Genomic DNA, 20,174 nt, shown 5'->3' with positions numbered 1-20,174 from the left:
AAAAACTGAATCGAACAGTTTTTATATAAACAAGATATTATCTTGTTCTGTATATTGTATCGTTATTTCTACCAAAAACTATTTAGTTATATCATTTACTAAGACACGACATTATCATTAACTATAATTCACTATCGACAATTTGTTTATTTTTTAATTTAAAATTAAAAACTATCCCGAAGTTAGCAACCACGGGTTTTATGATTTTAAATTCAAAATTAAGTTAACACTATCTGTTCAATGTTTAATTAACGTTAAATATTTAAATACTTGTTTATGATCTTCTATTTATCTTTGATTCATAAGTTATTTTTGTTAAAGTATTAGCTGACCCGGAAACGTTGTTTTGCCATATAAATTATTTCTAGAAAACATTTTTTTAGTTCAATAAAAATAACTATCAATAATAGGGGTTGATCGTAGAGGGGAGATAATTAAAGTTTGTATGTATTTTTGTATGATGTATCATAAAAATATAAAAACATTAAATATTGTCGAAAAAATAAAAAATAAATGTTTGGGGTGGACACCCCTTATCACTTAGGGGTTTGAAAGATAGTAGCCGATTCTCAGACTTACTGAATATGCATAAAAACGGAAATCAGTAGCTTACCGTAAGTGATCCGAGGTATGAACGCGCCATCACTGTCTTTGTTTGACTCCCCCCCCCCCCCCCTCTTGTCCCATCAAAACAATAATTTCAGATGATTCACAAAAAAGATGCCCACTCGTAATACCTATGTATAAGGTTTCAAAACAATGCTTAAAGGCTGTGTCAATAAGGCCGATGACCTGATGACATCACTTATGTAAATTGTGATTTTTAACTTAACTTTGTAAATGTATTACTATGTCTTAATAGGTTTAATGACCGGAATTGTCTTTATGCTTTTAATTTGAAGAATAAAGTTTGTAATTGATTATCTGGTAGTTAAGCTATTCTATAGTTAACATAAGGGAGCGTAGGGAGTTTAAGTATTACGTTACGCAATTTTTGTAAATTTTTGTTAGTAAAACGTTTTGTGACCACCTAGTGACTCTTCATAATAAAAGTTACCATTATGTGGTGTAAAGTATTGGAAAGTTGAAAATCATATTAACAATAACGCGTAATTCAATCCCCGCCCCGCATCGTAACGTTTTGCAAAAAGACTTTATTTATGCGTCAGCGCGTGACACTACGGCCACAGATTAGTCGAATCGAAGATGATGTACCAGTACAGATACCGGCAAACACCTTGAACAAATGTCTTTGCCTGCGCAGAAGAGACTTTTAGGTATCACTGGGAGGGCGGTGGTTAACGGCAGCGGGAGAGTGACGTGTCGATCACGTGATTTTATAAATCAGTTAACGTTTTGTGTCCCGCGATGCTCAAACTTTCCCCCACTCCCCTGTTTAACGCTCAAGAAGTTTGCCGGTATCTGTACCGGCTGTATCGTGGAGTTTCATTTCATTGGAGACTGATCGAATACTATATGTATTCGTCTAATTAAATTATGATAATAACACGTAAAAACGTACCTACCTTTGTTTACGTGTATAGCATGTTATGTCCTATGGACTAATGCGACGCCATCTTTAGCGTTTTGGCGGGATTTTAAAATTATAAATGTTTTTTCAAGTCTTGTCAGAGGGGCTCATAGCCTAGCGGTCTTTTTAAGTGGAAGCTAGGCGGGTACCGGGTTCGATTCCCGGTTCGAGGGCAAGTTTTTATTTAATTTAAATTTGTTCTCGGCCTTTGGGAGGGTTGTGCGGTACCGGGCGAGTGACTAAACCGTACATGGAGGACACGGTCGAAGTTCTAAGGCAAGCACGAATTATAAAAAATCTTATACTTGACGCTGGCTAATGCACAAACCGTGCCAGAGCCATTAAAAAAAAGTCTTGTCAGACTAATGTAACAAGTTACGTATTATGTACATACAAGCTTGCGTAGGTGTAAAGACAGAACGGACGGCAGGGCATCATCTTCCTGCTATAAACAATACAGAAATAGCATTCTTTGTTCATTTCGCAATTACCTTTGTTTCCAGTACCATTGGTTATATTTAAACGCCAATTAAACACACAGATACAAATTAAATAAAGATTATAAAACTTATGCGATAACAATGGAGTTTTACAATTATTTAAATATTTACTTTATTCGAGCACTTTATTGAGTTTCATTAAGTTTAATTATTCAGAAAAGAGCGTTAAGTCTTGCCCGTTTGCTTGCTGTTCTAAAAAACACATCCACTTTTTCATCTTTCACTTAATTTGCGATATTTGTTTTAAAATAAGTGTTGTTAGTCATTTGTCATACATACATTTGTATGATTTTTACGCCGGCTTTTTCTCTCGTCCTTACACCCTCTGTCTTCTTTGCCGATGAGTAGGGATGCTACTGATTCAAATTTAATGGAATGGAAACATGGAATAAGTTATACCTGTATCTTATATTCCATGATAAACATATTTTCTATACTATCTATACTAATATTATAAAGAGGAAAGGTTTGATTTTTTGTTTGTTTGAAATGATTAGGCTCCGAAACTACTGGACCGATTTCAAAAATTCTTACACCGTTGGCAAGCTACACTATTCCCGAGTGACATAGGCTATGTTTCATTTTCAAAAAAAATAGGGATGCTTACTAAAACTTGAATAATCTAACCAAAGGTGTAAAAAAATAAACAAAACACTTCAATCGTGTGCGCTGCGAAAACTATTAATGATAGAACAAAATGATGTATTAAAATTTTTCAGGACACATCACTATCTATAAAAAATGTCGCGACAGCATGTCTCTATCTTTTATAGTTACGTCACAATAAGCGTCCTTTTATTAATTTTTTTTATTAAAATACCACCACTAGAAAAGGCTCTTTCGTACCAGGTACCTAGGTATTGATCCTTATCAAAATAATAACCAACATTTCACATTACATTTTAAAAAAGCATGGTGGATTGGTGTTCTTCTGCCGTTTCTCTTGAATATTTTACTTCTATGTAATATAACAAAAATCTTAGCCACAGCAACGCTTGGCCGAGTCTACTAGTATATAATGTATAAAAACGGTGGCAACTTATATATCTTGTTATTACTACGAATATTTAAACTTTAAAATTAGGGAGAACAAAGCCGCTTTATGATTTAATTATTATAGCGCTTGAAAGGTTGACAAATGAAGCCATATATTTCTGACTGAATTGTTCACGGCTAATTATCCTTTATAACACACGAGAGAAATGTGGATTATAACAATATTTTGTGTCGGCCTCACCTTGGAGTGACTCGATGTACATTTGAGGCCACAAATGCATACAAACCTTGTGCTATTTATCGTTGACTAGCTTTTGCATGCGGTTTTGTACTAGCGAAGTCATGTATTGATAATAGAAAAGCGTCTAAAATTTTGTATTAGCGGGAAAGCGCAATAAATAATATATAATTCAATAAATTTAACGTATTTTGAGCAAAATCAGAAATGCTATTTTTGTATGTCTGTATGATGATTTATTTAGTTTTAAAAACTGGTGTATTTATTTCGTAAGTATATGTATGTATGTTCACAATTTTCTCGGGAACTAAGTAGTATCGATTTAAATCTGATTTCTTAAAAGGCCAGCAGCGCACTTGCGTCCCCTATGGCAATGTGTCTATGGGCGGCGGGTATCACTAAACACTAGGTGAGCCTGCACGTTTGACCCCTGTTACATAAAAAAATTGTAGTTTTCGAGATTATATAAGATAATGACAATTTTTTTAAAGTAAATAATTTATTTATGTCCGTTTCTTTGTTTATAAAACACATATATTCATGAAATACATAATTCTTTTTACTTAAATATAACTGAAAAGTACAAATAATTTTCAATGGATTTATAAATTGCGATGTTATAATTCCACTGTCATTGGACGTTAAGATTTTCCCCTATTGTCGTTATTATCATTTTCCTTAATTCTGCGTTACCGGATCTGTCAAAGGCCGTAAAACACCCGTGATCCACGCGTTGCATGAGCGGCTGTTACATCAACAGTTAAAAAAATACAAAAACAGAAATATCAATGCCTACAGGTTTTTTTTTTTCACCCATGGCGCAGGCTATAGTTTTTCGACCATACCGCCTAGTCTTTCGTCTACAGGTTTTAATATCACAAGCACTTGTCAAATTTAAGTTGACAGCCACAGATTATAAACAAATGAAATTACAGATTAAATTTAATAGCGCCAATAAGGAAGCGATGGAAGGATATGTGCTAACTTGCCAAGATTTAACATCTGGATTATATCTTGGATTAGCATCTAATGCGGAAGTATAGAAATAGAAAAGGGACTGCATGAGGTCGTGCTGTGTATCAAGTGCGAGTCATTTTTTTTATAGATCAGGGGCGCAAACTGAAAGGAAGCCTGATGTTATGTGCTACCACCGACCATGGACACTCTCAATGGCAGACAGCTCGCGATTCCGTTGCCGGCATTTTAAGAATTGGAACAGGGGGCAAGCGGGCAGAAGGCTCACCTGATGTTAAGTGATATCGTCGCCCATGTACTCTCAATGCGCAATCTCGCGAGTGCGTTGCCGGCCTTTGAAATTTTAAAAAATTGTGTAAAACCAATACGTATGTCTGTGTACACCCTTTGATCTTCCATTATGGAGAGGCGGATCACCTGGCCTATAACGATACGTTGATACATCCCACAAAAAGATGTTATCATGTAGAGTAATACCTGACAAAGTATTTTCTAATATATAAAATTCTCGTATCACAATGTTCGTTACCATACTCCTCCGAAACTGCTCCGATTCTTATGAAATTTTGTATACATATTCAGTACGTCTGAAAATCGGCTACTATCTATCACACCCAAAAAAAAATTTTTTTTAGGAAATGTTTTTATTTTTATGATACAACATACATACAACCCCTAATTTTCACCCCTCTACGATCAACGCCTATTTTTTATTACAGTAGATAGTTATTTTTATTGAACTAAAAAAATGTTTCCTACAAATAATATACATGGCAAAACGACGATTGCCGGGTCAGCTAGTTTCCTTATAAAAATGTGGTTACAGTGTTGGTTACCATGGTTACCATTTTAAGAACATTACCTAGACCTAATTTAGTTGATTGCTGTCAAAAATGCCTATTCTATTTTTTTTTATGGCTCTGGCACGATTTGTGCATTAGCCAGCGTCAAGTATAGGATTTTTTCTATTCGACCATGTCCTCCATGTACGGTTTAGGCACTCGCCCGGTACCGCACAACCCTCCTAAAGGCCGAGAACAAATTTAAATTAAATTAAAACTTGCCCTCGAACCGGGAATCGAACCCGGTACCCCTCACCTAGCTGCCACTTAATAAGACCGCTAGGCTATGAGGCCCCTCCTGTTCTATTTTAAAGTTTGACCGTAAGACTTTTCATAAATCCACACAATAAATGAATGCCAAGATTCAGATTGCCATTTCTTGTACCAAAATTAATTTATTTATATGGCAAGGATTTTCGTATTCAGAACGGCCTGGTTTATTTAAATGTGACGTTTACGTGATATCTGTAATGCTTATAATAAGCTTCAACGCATTAACGAAAGAAATTTATAACATGGTAAGATAAAATGAAGTAGTCATGATAATTTATCTAATAGGTAGAAAAGACATACCATTCTTATGTAAAAAAAAATCAGTGGTGCTACAACCTCTTCTTGGTCTTGGCCTCATTTCTGTATCTAATTCATGATCATTTTTTAAAATAGGCAAGTAGGTGATCAGCCTCCAGTGCCTGACACACGCCGTCGACTTTTTGGGTCTAAGACATGTCGGTTTCCTCACGATGTTTTCCTTCACCGTTCGAGCAAATGTTAAATGCGCACATAGAACGAATGTCTATTGGTGCACAGCCGGGTTCGAACCTACGACCTCAGGTATGAGTGTCGCACGCTGAAGCCACTAGGCCAACACTACTCACGATTCTTATGTACTTAATTTTAAAGTAGAATAATGAAGATATTATTTGGCTTAAATGTTTTATTACCAGGCCACAAAATCTTAATTAAGAAATTTGTGCTACAGGTTAAGGAATGAATTATGACACTATCTGGTCAATATATTCTTGAAGCCATATTGTATGTACAATAAAATATAAATGATTTTAAAACAAATGGTGACTTTCACCAGTATAATACTCGAAACAGAACTAATCTAAACGTCCAACCAAGTTCCAGAAGATAAACCACAAATATGGAAATTGTGTGTTCAAAACTCTTGTTAAACGTAAACTAATCAATAAAGCGATTTAAATGATCCTAATCCTTGGGATTGCTTTGCTCCATTTCAAACTATTTGTATGACTCAAAACTTCGCAATTAAAAAGAGTGGCGGAGAGTTTCTTGCCAATTCTTCTTGCCCGCTCTACGCCCTTGACATGCGAACAGGTAGTAAATGTAAATTTAGAATTAATTTCACATCTTTTCTGTTGACGTTCATAAGTGTACATAATTACCTATATTAATATTAGACCAGTGCCGATAATTTTTGAAACCTAAAAAAATTACAGTAGGATGAAACCCATTAGAAAAGCAGGGGAATATGATCAAAATGAAAGGAAAAATAAATTACGGTCGATCTGAGGTCGGGAAGGGGTAGGGGGGGGAGTTTTAAGGGTAAAAAACGGTTTATCTCGATTTCCGGCAAAACTACAAGTCCTATCGAAGAAAGTTAAATGGCAAAGTTGGAGGTAATAAAAAGATCTAAAACTTTTGTATTCACACATTTTTCACATAACCTCAAAATTTATGTGAAAAATTAAAAAAAACAAGTTTTTGGTTTTTTATTTTTATCTTTAACAAAAATATTTTTTTTTTAACGAAATTTGGTGAAAACTTACCTTTCTATGTCCCAAATACACTGTAATTTATTTGATTAAAAATATTTATTTGTTCACCTTATTTTGAATTAATATCGAAAAAACACCCTAATTTTCAATCGAAAATTCTGACGTCAAAATTTCAGCTTTTTTCAAAAAGTTGGTGTGCTTTCAGTTCGTTGAAATCTCTACTTTCTTATGGTAAAAAAATATATATATATTACCATAGTAAATCTTCTCAGAAAACGTAAAAAATCGTATGCAGTAACGCCCAGACCTGTCATCCCCTTCCCTACTTCTCTATGAATCTTCTTTAAATTATAATCAGATGTCTATTTATTACTATTTTAAGATAACTTATATATACCTGAGTGACCTAAAAAAAAAATTTAGCCTTTAGATGGGCTAAAATTTTCGTATTTCATAGAGAAGTAAGGAAGGGGATGACAGGTCTGGGCGTTACTGCATACGATTTTTTGCGTTTTCTGAGAAGATTTACTATGGTAATATATATATATTTTTTTACCATAGGAAAGTAGAGATTTCAACGAACTGAAAGCACACCAACTTTTTGAAAAAAGCTGAAATTTTGACGTCAGAATTTTCGATTGAAAATAAGGGTGTTTTTTCGATATTAATTCAAAATAAGGTGAACAAATAAATATTTTTAATCAAATAAATTACAGTGTATTTGGGACATAGAAAGGTAAGTTTTCACCAAATTTCGTTAAAAAAAAAAATATTTTTGTTAAAGATAAAAATAAAAAACCAAAAACTTGGTTTTTTTAATTTTTCACATAAATTTTGAGGTTATGTGAAAAATGTGTGAATACAAAAGTTTTAGATCTTTTTATTACCTCCAACTTTGCCGTTTAACTTTCTTCGATAGGACTTGTAGTTTTGCCGGAAATCGAGATAAACCGTTTTTTACCCTTAAAACTCCCCCCCTACCCCTTCCCGACCTCAGATCGACCGTAATTTATTTTTCCTATCATTTTGATCATATTCCCCTGCTTTTCTAATGGGTTTCATCCTACTGTAATTTTTTTCACTTTTTATTTATTTTAAAGGCTATCTGCACTGGTCTATATAGTGTAGTAGTATTTTGAGTTTGAGTAACAGCAGTGTAATTTTGATTATCGCTTGCTAAAGTCTAGATCTAGACTATTTTTTCTCTAGCAAATTCCACAATGACGCAGGAAAAAAATATTTTATATATTTTGCCTAAAACGGCATAATAATTATTTCCAAGATAAAAAAAATACTTTTTTAATGTTGTTTAAACTTTCTCATCACGATACACCAATTTTGATGAATACTACACAAAATGGCGGACTGTAATCTTGCGTGTATGTACTGGCATTTTGATAAATATTGTTGTGCATGTGTATTAATGACATAGGCCTAATGCATATAAAGTCACTTATATCTGTTAATTAAAGCAAAACAGTGCTTCAAGCCGTTAGGGCCTCAGATTTCTGTGTCTATTTCGTGACTATTTTTTTTTTCTAATAGACGAGTAGGTAGGCAGGTCTTGCCCCCCTAGGTCACACACGGGCGTCTTGCTCATCCACTGTGGACCGTAGCAATATGTGCTATAGGTGAGGAAAAGCGGGGCACAAATCTGCCAGATGTGACGAAGCACATGGCGTTGTATGTGTGAGCGATATCCAAGTGTTGGGTGCAAGAAATTGCAACTCTACTGTAAAGACTTGTAAGGCGATGTCAATGTAATGGAAGATGGTTGCTGTAGCAGCTAGTCATGGGATCTCTTGGTAGAATGCTTACGCGACCCCAAGTTACCCCAACAGTGACATGATTGGTGGGAGGGTTTTAGTGGGTAAGGCTTTTAGAGCGAGTCCCACACTCTGAGCGGAAATACATACCCCTCAATAAAAAAAAGGTAGGCAGGTCTTAGGCATGCTGGTTTCCTCACGATGGGTACCATCATCATGTTAAATGCAAATGAAAAATTGGTGTACAGCCGTGAATGACCTCAGGGTTGAGAGAGCACGCTGCAGCCAGTAGGCTGTTGTGAAAAATATAATTTTGTTATAACGAGATAAAATGAATCATACACAACAAAACTATTAGGATTCATTGAAAACAACATTTCATGTTGCATACCAAATGTAGCATTATGGTCAGCAGTCTGGTGCACTCCATATTTGTTTTAGGTCACACATATGGCCTAGGTTCTATACAGGGTCTTACGCAATTAATTTGAAATATAAAACCTCTTTTCAAAACCATTTATCTTCATATAAACTGACAGTACGTTTTGTCATTGACATTTAACAGTGTCATCTTAATATCAACGTTATTTTTACATAGACAAAATGACAGTGACATTTTTTGTTTTATAATTTTTGTATTCGGCCAGTTAATAATCGAGATATTTATTTAAATGGAGTGTTTATTAAATACTTTTTGGATATTGTATTCTCTCCATTGCATAAAGAGGGAATTATATTATTCATCAATGTAGCTTTTTATATTAAGGCAGCTCTTTAAGCTAATAAATATTTGCAGAAGTCAAAGATTCTGTCTGGTGTAAAAACAAAAGAAGACTGAGGGCTAACCAAACGATACTTTTCAATTATGTATTATTGAGATATGTACTTACGATAGCAATATATTGAGCATTTGGTGTTCTATGCCTATCTTTAAAGAATAAAAATCATCATAACAACCTGTATAATCAAAGCAAGTTGATATATAATACCTTTACTCAATATGGCAAGATATAATATAGAGGTCATATTGTAGAATTATCAAACATAGACACTATTATCGGAATTATTTATCTTGAAGTTACACTATAGTTAAAAAGCGGTGTACAAGGGCAGGTACTTGTCTATGACTAAAATGATCACAGATCAAAGACAAAATGTGGTAAGCGACAATGGTAATCCGGTGTCATAAAATTGTACCCCGTCACGTGACTGATTCAATGGCTACCAAATGCCTATGGAAGTATCTTTGTTTAGACAACCGCGCAAAACTTTATTTCACTCGCACAGTAAAAAACCAGTGCTGCTACAACGTTTTAGGTCTGGGCCTCAGATTTCTGTATCTGTTTCGAGATATATTTTTTATACAATATTAGTAAGTACCTACATTTTTTATTTTTCCTAGATATTCCTTGTTAGTTGACGGTTTTTTCTGTTATTTAGGTTTCCTGTTTAAATATATGTATATATAAACTACAATTACCTTATAATGACGTACGAAAATAATTTCAGTTAACGTTGCGGTTCTTTAAGTGTAAATTAAATTATTAAACTGCCATCTAATTATAACTTCACTTAATTATTAAAATAACTAGCAGTAACAATACTATTCCAATACATAATGTTTTTTTTTATATTAATTAGACCAAGCTAATTCTTACGTAGGATAAAAATATTTATCTAAATGCGAGTACAACATTTTAGCATTCTGTGTTGTGTTGATCAAAATTGGTGAATGATAAAATAGTTGAAATGGAGAAAACACGAATTTTATCTTGGAAAAAATATTACGCTGTTTTTGGGCGAAATATTTTTCTGCTGCAACTTTGTAAAAAAAAATGGTCTAGATCTAGACTTTAGCTTGCCGGCAGGCGGTAAACAAAATTACGCTGCTGACTACAGTAGTAATTTATTTTTCTTTAGATTTTTGTGCTATCGAGACATTTAAGCCAAAATAATTTCTTCATCAGGACATAAACTATTATGTTTTTAAATTAATTTACTATAAGACAGATATACAATAGTGTATCCTTTATTTTGTCTACGTTTTCGATAAATTATCTATGGTCATTGATCCGCGACTTTCGTTGTTCATTTCGCGCGTAACGTCAACACTTCGTTGAGTTCAAGGTTACGAGGACGTACGTCTATTCTCTACTCGTGTTTATGATTTCTGCGCATAAATCTGTAGGTCGGGAATTGGGAATCGGACTTTTAGTGTACTCAGAGACGTGAATTAAATTATCTGTAATGTTTTACTAAAATTATGTAAAGCTAAATAATTGTGGCACGGGATATTTTACATTATAAAACATTTAACACAAATTTGTGTATAATTGTTTCCTTAAATCCAACATTAAATATTATCCTTTCTTTACAGTATGGTTTAGGATGGTGGTGTTAAGGTTATAGTTTCGTTAATAATTTATTAATTTTATGTTAAATGATTTATGGTGTATTAATTTTAATGTATAATCGCTTTTTTTATTAAGAAGTTACAAAAACTTGAAGAATATTCAAAAGTAATTATACATTAAAAAATCGATTGAACTCACTTTTTTGTCCATTACTTGAACTCCGAGGAAAGTTTTATTGAGAGAAAATTTTCACGGAAAAACCTAAAAACCAGTTTTTATTCCGGAAAACCGAACAGCCTCTATGGGGTAGCAAAATATTGCTATGTAGCTACTAAAAAGGTAGGTATAGAAATCGTATTAAGTTATCGAAGTTTGCGAGGGTAGATAATAAAAGTTATTTAGAAAAATTAAGACTACCGTCAATTGAAAAATGCGTAACTCGTACTGAAACAAATTTAATGAAACTTAAACAGTTATAATATACTTTTTAAAATATCAAGTACTAGCCGTTTCGCGCCCGCTTTGCTGGACGAATTAAAATAAATTTTATGTTTCATTATTTTATTTTTTTTCATATTTTTATTATTCTTCTTTTTAACTTCCCGCTAAGAAAATTGAAATATTTCGAAAATCGAGTTTTTAACAGATGTTGACGTTTAGAGGTTCTAGGAAGCCTCCCCGAATGGTTCCGCGGTGAAGTCCGTATGGATAAATTTTCATAAAAGTAAAACAGCAATAAAAAAATGAAGGAACGTTGGAATAATAATAATAAATAATAATAATAAATAAATAGCCATAAACCATCTAGGAAAAATTTCGCATCGAATGGTGGTAGTTTCATGTCGATACGATCAGTGGTTTAGGCGTGATTGAGCCTCAAACGAAGACCATTTTCATTATATATATATATATATACTTTAAAGATTCGTGAACAAACAAACATACACGTAAATTAGTACACTTGGATTCATACAGCCTTATATATCTCCTTTTTTGAGGCTGTTGAAAACCTGGTGTCATAAAAAGAAAGTAATCCAAATGAAAGTGTTAACTATTGTTGCGAAAGTGTTTGCGCCATTTTCTCAACCATTTTGAGTTGTTTAATTGTTGCTTTCTGTGTCATGGCTGATACACATAGAGGTTATTTTAAATAGTGGCATGGCATGAATAATGAAGTAATTTTGTTGATTAATCTTTGAAATTATATTTGCATCTATTATCTGTGAAGGTTTAAAACAATTAAATTTGGTTATAAACTCATTATTGTCTCTTTGTCATATTAATGTAAAATAATGACAGATTCAGAGACAATATGTGCGAATGAACACTCCAATCTGTCAAAATTAATGGCATTTAAGAAACGCTTTAGGCCGGCTCCACACGTTGGCCCCAATATTGGCCCCAACGCTATTCGTCCAACGTGTGGATCTAGAAAATGGCATTGGTCCCAACGTTGGGGCGAGTGTTGGTAGTTGGCCGGCTCGTGTCGGTTTCATCAAAGGAATCTGCGCCAACGCTCGCGATCTATGTCCACACGTTGGTGCTTTGCTCAGTTCTGTTACAACACGCAGCGAGTGCGTACGTCGAGCGAGAATGGCTTCCTCATCCACAAAATCGCCACCGGCATGAACAAATGAAAAAGTTATAGAATTTATTGAACTTTATCAAGCACATCCAATAATATGGGACGCAACTCGAAAGGATCATAAAAATAAAAATTTAATAGCTGATGCATGGCGCACCATTCAACAAAATATGGGAATAAATTTCTCAATTGAAGATTTTAAAAAAGCACATATTTATTTTATTTATTTTTTCTCAGTAACAAATATAAATGTGCACTCATCATTACTATAAACGCGCTCAGAGCAGTTTCGATTTCTGTATCGGACATCTTCACATTGGCCCTGACGGGACAAAACTAGTTTATTAGCCAACGTGTGTACGCCTCACCGAGTTTGCAGTCCAACGTTGGTACGAGCGTTGGGACCCACATGTGGAGCCGGCGTAAGCCGTTCAAGTATGACGCAACTACTATAGGGGCGATTCTTTGATTTTCTTATTTGGTGATTACGTCAACAGTTTCGTTGTCTATGCTTGTAAACGAAATGCATTTTCGAGGATTCCTACAAAAAATTAATATGTTTATGTACTATTATTTTTGAGAGCTTTGCTTTAACTTTAACTGACAAGAGGAGGATGGGGGGGGGGGGATAAATTGCAGTAAATTTGCTTACGTAATATTTGAACGGCCCCTAAACTATAAATCATAAAGAACATTGTTTTAGAGTTTATTTTTACTTTGTGTTTGTGTTCTGATATGAACATAAAAACATCAAAGAAATCTATCAGCAAGCTCTGTAAAGCAATAAAAATTAAAAACAAAGCCAAAAATATGGAATGCACTTAATCTGTAGTATGTCATTGAAGTGACATTTTGAGTCTGTGACACGATGTGTAATGGCGGCAATCCAAAAATAAAAGGACGAGAATTTATGATACAAGTGTTTGGACGTAAACAACATAGGTAATTAGCGATTTATTTGTATTTTTTTGAACTAAATCTTTTAACAAAAGGATAACTGTATAAAAAGTAAATAGGAAAAGTTCAATCCAATTTTAAACTATTTAATTATACGAACTATTGCAACCTGATAGTTAAGTTTCGTTTTACTTAGCCTACCTTTTTAGTACATACCAACATATTATGGAACATTTTGCTATGCTACCCCATAGAAACTGTTAGATTTTTTCAGAACTAAAATCTAAGTGCTAAATTCAAAATTTGGATTCATTTATATTTATATATATGGCTATAGATAATGGATCAAAGCTCAGTGTCAAATTTGCATTTTTCCAGTGAAGACATACTATACTTGACTGCATTCCGCCGTTTTTGACATTGACATTACTCATAATATACCGTTTTAATTTAAGCCACGGTCTGGGGGTGTAAAACGAGGACGAGGACGGAACTGTCAAACAGAATGACGTGACAAGCTCTTGACCAATCAAACGAGACTCCTTGGTTTCTTTCATTTATTTTCACCCATATTCACAAACATACATACTAGGAACTATGTTTGACATAGAGAGTGAGAGACAGAATAATCTTATTACTATCTCTATTTCATGAATGAAGAGTAATTTAAATTACCTGCGTAAAACAAAATGTAATATAAAGTAACACTACAAAATTGCAATAATGACATGAACACGTGTTGAATATATCATAGATAAATAACGTTGTTTATGGCGACATAAAATTGCGCCTCTGTTTTAAAAATCTCGCAGTCGATAAATTGTTTTATTCATATTTTTATCCCCCCTATAGTGTTTACGTAATACTTCTTATCTAACCCTATTTAATTGTTGTTTGGAACCAAGACCTTTATAAGCCATAGAGGTAGACAAATCTATATTGTCTATTAAGCATAAGTCAAGATTTAAATGAACATTATCTGTCAAAGATGCGTAGCATATAAACTCTTATCGCCCCGATATTAAATCAAAGTACTTATAAATTATTAATGGCGTGATAACGTATTTGTTTTATTTAGATTTTAATAAATATAAATCCCTTATGGCTAAAATAAAGTTATGTCAACTAAATCGTGTTGTGTATTTTCTAATACGCAATGACGCAACTATTAGACCTTTTGACGTCACTAAATATGTCACAAATGTTAGGTGCGTAGTAGGTATTATAGGTAATATATATACATTAAATAAATTGCTATGTGATAGTACCATAGGCTCCTTATCGTTCATAATTCCCATGTTTGATAAGATAATTTACCACAAACGACTGTACAAATAGTTATTTGCGCGCCGTACATTTATAATTTAATATGTATATAATATATACAATACAATGTATAAATTAGAAAGCATTTATATACATTATATATATACATATATCCAGTATGGCAATAATGTACAATAAATTACGACTGGTCAGTTTAACAACGTCAATTTTTTTTCTCATCTGTCAAAATAATCCTAAAACTATCTTATTTTGTGTTTCTAAGCAGATTGCGAATAAAGAGTGGATACTAATTATCTTTTTGTGTAATAAAAATGCAAACAAAAAATGTTCATCTTTTTTGGTGCGTAAAAACTTAATATTTCACTTCACATGATATATTTGGCGATCTGAACACACGTTTCAAGTCAATGAACGTATAATTTTGTATCTCGCGTTGAGTACGAACTACGAACGTCAGTTATCTGTGGGTCGTCGCTGTGGCAGCGCGGCCCGCGCGAGTATTATCTGTGATTTCGCGTCTATGGTGCATCTTGAGTTTTTAAATCTAATACAAACTTTTTTCTCCACTTAGATGTGATATCGGTGTTGTGCATTCTATATTCAAAAATATTTTCAATTCGTACTCGGACTTAACAATATTGATTGATATCTAGGGACTTTTTCTAACTGAAACGAAACGAAATTAATTAAATTTGAAAAACGATACTTTACAATTTGTAATCATCTGTGTTTAAAAAGTGATATTTAAAAACATTTCGGTGCATAAAGGCAAAAAGAGCCTTTGTTTGAATTCTAAATTTAAACTTTAGTAATCGAGTGTTTTGACGATCAGCTGTTTGTTAGTGTTCTAATTTTAAAACGGCATAAAACCAAATATTAATATTGACGCAAGTAGGTTTTATATATTTAATTTGACTAAGTAATTAATTATGCATTTAAAAGTCAAATGTTAATTTAATTCAAAGTACGGCGTCGTTGACTTCGTGCTACAAATTAAATATTCAAACGTTATTTTTGTTACGTTATAGGATACTCCTTTGTGCAAGATAGTCTATAATATATATTTGTAGGTAGCGGCCTATAGTGAACTAATTGGCAAACATTCAAGTGAGTGATTATGAATACTAGTAAAATGGATTCAAAAACAAAACACGTAAGATTCTGACATCACCTCAAAATGTCTCCCGATAAACGGAAGAGAAGGAACGAGGTAAAAAGGACTAATTAGTTGATGATCTCATTTAAGCGCTCAAACAAAGACTGATAGCAAACAACAATGATTGCCTTAAAAAAACTTTACGGAGACGAACTACTCCGCTTAGCTTTAGTATTAAGCCTCCTAAAGGCGAACCCGGAGGAATTCTTAGAGATAGAAACACAGCAAATGCTCACCGGACTCCATATCTCCAACGGATCTGATTGGTCATTGGAACAAGAAGCCAGAACATTGATAAGACCGCGTTTCGTTCACCCGAAATCGCTGGACAGCATTCTAATAAATCACGAAAGACAGCTGTTCGAGGAGCTTAATTCCCTAGGACGGTATAATTATCGGATAAACAATGACCGGATATGGCATAATCAAGCAATTCATACATATTTGGTTAATAATGTATCGACAGTTGCGCCCGGGCCTCCAAGCGAGGAGGAGCAAACTGATGATGCCGTTTCCTCAGACGAAAATGTAGCTCAAGAAGTGAAAATAAGCGAGGAGGAAACGGAAGCTGATGAACCGGACACACCGGATGCTGTGGTCACGTTATCGGCTGACTTTTTTGAAAATCGAACCGAATCGGATATCTTTGCGGAGATAGGGAGTCGATCGTTTGACGTGAACGAGTTTCTGGTGCCTGATGAAATGCAGATAAAAAAGGAAGATCTTCTTGATGTAAGGGTGAAAATAGAGGCAATAGACGAAGATGACCTCTACAGTGATAATGCTATTGACGATTTCGTACCATACTTCAACGCAAAGGCTGAGAAGCTGGAACTAGATGAATCGTCAGTCTACCATCAGAACATAGCAGACCTGCAAGACTATGGGGAACTCTTTGAAGACGTGAAAGAATTGAGGAATGATCTCGAAAGTTTAGATGTGAAACAGCAGCAGGAGAACTTAGAACAATATTTGCTCGAAAACACGCCATTGGATACAGAAATATACGAATTGGCCCCTTTCGAAGATGACTTAGTTGTGGTGAAGAGAGAGAGAGCCAGTACGAGTTTTACGGCTAGCTCCAGTGGTGTGAGTGAGATGGATGCATCTGACGTAAAGTTGGAACCCGATGAAGGTCATCATACTGGCGACGAGCTGACTCAGGAGGTGAGTGGTGTCCCTTCAATACTTAGTCATATTATATATTTTTGCAATTTAATTTTCATTTGATGTTAATTTAATTAACGCTTAAGTATTATGTGTTATTCGTACGGAGCCTCGTGTGCATAATTATATTATATAACACTCAGTTTTATGTACGCACAATATCTCTATATATGATATATAATTCTACTGTACGTGTGTATGTACGAACTTAAACCGCTGGACCAATTTGGATGATTTTTTTGGGTAGCGTCTTTAGATTCACAAATGCAGGCAGATGGCGCTGCAGTCGGTATCTAGGTTATTTATCTATTATATAGCAAATAAGCAGCTGGTACATACATAAAACTTCTGTGCATTTGTTAGTTGTTAAACACCTAAACCGCTGGACAGATTTTGATGAAATTTTTTGTGTGTTCGAGTGGCGTCTGTGGCTAACATCTGTGCGAAGGATTTTGACATTTCTATACTTAGTTGTGTTTTTTTTTAATGGCTCTGGCACGGTTTGTGCATTAGCCAGCATCAAGTAGGTATAAGATTTTTATAATTCGTGCTTTTTGCCTTAGAAATTCGACCGTGTCCTTCATGTACGGTTTTAGGCACTCGCCCGGTACCGTACTACCCTCCCAAAGGCCGAGAACAAATTTAAATTAATTTAAAACTTGCCCTCGAACCGGGAATCGAACCCGGTACCCCTCACCTAGCTGCCACTTAATAAGACCGCTAGGCTATGAGGCCCCTCCTTAGTTGTGTTTCTGAAACTCAAACACAACATTTGTGTTTGTTTCTTCTGGAGTCTGTGGATTCGAATTCATCCTTCTGCGTTTAAATTTCTTCTTTTCAAGCAAATTCTTAGATAATATTCAGTTTAGATACGATTCCAGAACGTCAATTAAACTTAAATCTATTTTTTAACGCTGTCAAACCCTTTCTGAAAGCACACGTTTGACAGCACTAGACGGCGTTGTCATACGAATTAGAATATTGTCGAAAGTACGCGTTATAAAATCACCTTCCCCACAGATGTTGTCATGGCAATAAATGGGACAAGGTACCTTCGTTATGGACCTTGAAAAGTCCTCCAGTGACCTCTATCACTGCAGAGATCCAGAATGCATTGGCTCCGTTCCAGTTTGAAAGTATTTTCGTTTTTAACCGACTTTTATAAAAGGTCGGTGTTATTTGCGCTCCACGTCTATCTCTTGGTGACCTGCTCTTACTCTGTTGGCCTGAAGGGCCTTGAGCTCAGCTCGGGCCGAATGGAATGGACTTTTCGCACGACTAGTGTCGCCTGTGAGACTTGGACCGGCGTGGGGTGAGCCCCCCGATATCGATACCGAAGTTTTTGTATGCAAGTAGTTCTGTCAATATCCCTAGTGCTGATGGAACCTTGGGAACTGCTGGAAGTTACAGAGCAGATGTACCATATAAACATTCGTCAGAGGCGGTTTGTTTTAGCATTAAAAATATATCTTGTATTTTTGACCATTTTAAGATGATTTATGAACCAAATGGAATCTGTGATCGTGAAGAGAAAGAAGTATTTTTAGCAAATGTTTAATTGCTTAATTTACGATTATTTAAATAAAAGAAAAACAGATTACAGTTGAATGAACCTTCATTATCAAGTTTTCTTTTAATTTCGTCACACACGTCATATTATATACAGCTGATTTCAATTTTACATACATATTTAGACTCCGGTTTTTATTGTATCGATGCATCTTTGGGATGAAGTACTGAAGTCACGGCTTAGGTGCTTGGTATATCTGGTCAACACAAGTTCAAGTAATACATATTATATTAAATAGTAATAAAAAATAAATAGAAAATTAAAGCAAATTTAAAAAGTTTGGTCCCAGTGGCGGTGTACCTTTTATGCATTTCCTCGCTGTATTGCGATACTTATTCCTTGAGCGAGGAAAGCACCAGCTCTGGGGTCACCGATTCTATCTACCAGCCAACTTGAATCTTTAATTAGCGCATGTGCACTTGAACCCAAGAGTCTACTTCAAAGGATAATAATTAATAAATAAAATTAGAATGTTAGACCGACTCAATTTATTTATTTAAAACATAATTTTTATGTCAATTTTAAAAATCTTCACTTAGCTAATTACGTAGTAACTTAGGCAGAATGTCCCTTGAGTAGGGACTGAACAATATAACCTACTTTGTATTACACACATACACATGTTTTTACGAAAAACATACAAGATAAACATTTCCATTATACATTACATATGTGTAACTAGCGGTTTTGGCAGCGCACGCCATAATAGCTCGTAGATGGTAGAATTTTTCCTACTTGATACTTTGGACAATTCACGCAATATCTTTATAAATTGTAGCCTATGTGGCATTCTGTTGAATAAGCTATATTATTGTAAAGTTTCATTAAAATCCATTCAGTATTTTTACGTGAAAGAGTAACAAACATCCACCCATACTTACAAACATTCGCGTTTATAATACTAGCTGACCCGGCAAACGTTTGTTTTGCCATGTATATAGGAAATATTTAGAAGTTCAATTAAAATAGCTATCTTCAATAATAAAAAATAGCGGTTGATCGTAGATCATATAAAATATCATAAAAAAAAACAAAAAAAATTTTTTTGGGGTGGACACCCCTTATCACTTAGGGGGTTGAAAGATAAATAGTAGCCGATTCTCAAACCTACTGAATATGCATATAAAATTTGATAAAAATCGGTCAAACCGTTTCGGAGGAGTATGGTAACTAACATTGTGACACGAGAATTTTATATATAAGAAGATTAGTAGAATTTTGTCGTTGTAAAAAGTCGTAGTAATTGTTTTAATATTTTAAACAACGGTTAATTTCAAAGTCTAAAGGTCTGACTGGTCCAGACGGGCAACGAACCAGACGGTATCTAGCAAGTTCAACACACTTTTTCGTATAGGTAGTAGGACTATACGTGTATGTGTACAATCATATATAGTGTTTCGGTTGAAAATCAAATTCTAAACAAAAATCCAATTTCAGGGTATTAAAACCGCAGTAGAACATTGTAGGTTTGTAATGATAAGGGAGCGTTCAAGTATTACGTAACGTATTTTTGGATCCTTTTGTAAAACGTTACGATGCGGGGCGGGGATTAAATTACGCGTTAT

The 20,174-nt window shown here is 34.4% G+C and overlaps 1 protein-coding gene across 9 annotated transcripts in view; it reads left to right on the top strand.

The window, feature by feature from the left end:
* LOC125061166 (segmentation protein cap'n'collar-like) overlaps positions 1–20,174 on the top strand; it is a 122,131-nt gene that overhangs the window by 25,733 nt on the left and 76,224 nt on the right. For 4 of the 9 annotated variants that reach the window (XM_047666394.1, XM_047666400.1, XM_047666392.1 and 1 more), the window contains exon 2: positions 15,787–17,039. The exons of 1 other annotated variant lie outside the window; for it this stretch is intronic. In XM_047666394.1, the coding sequence (XP_047522350.1) occupies positions 15,993–17,039 (1,047 nt within the window). In that variant the 5' untranslated portion in view covers positions 15,787–15,992. Of the gene's footprint in view, positions 1–15,218; positions 15,240–15,418; positions 15,608–15,744; positions 17,040–20,174 lie in introns of those variants that run through there. 4 more of the 9 variants (XM_047666395.1, XM_047666393.1, XM_047666398.1 and 1 more) reach the window with 3 other exon arrangements.

Source organism: Pieris napi, chromosome 23 (genome assembly GCF_905475465.1).
Source record: "Pieris napi chromosome 23, ilPieNapi1.2, whole genome shotgun sequence".
Taxonomy (NCBI): Eukaryota; Metazoa; Arthropoda; class Insecta; order Lepidoptera; family Pieridae; genus Pieris; species Pieris napi.
This window is presented reverse-complemented; position numbering and strand designations above follow the sequence as displayed.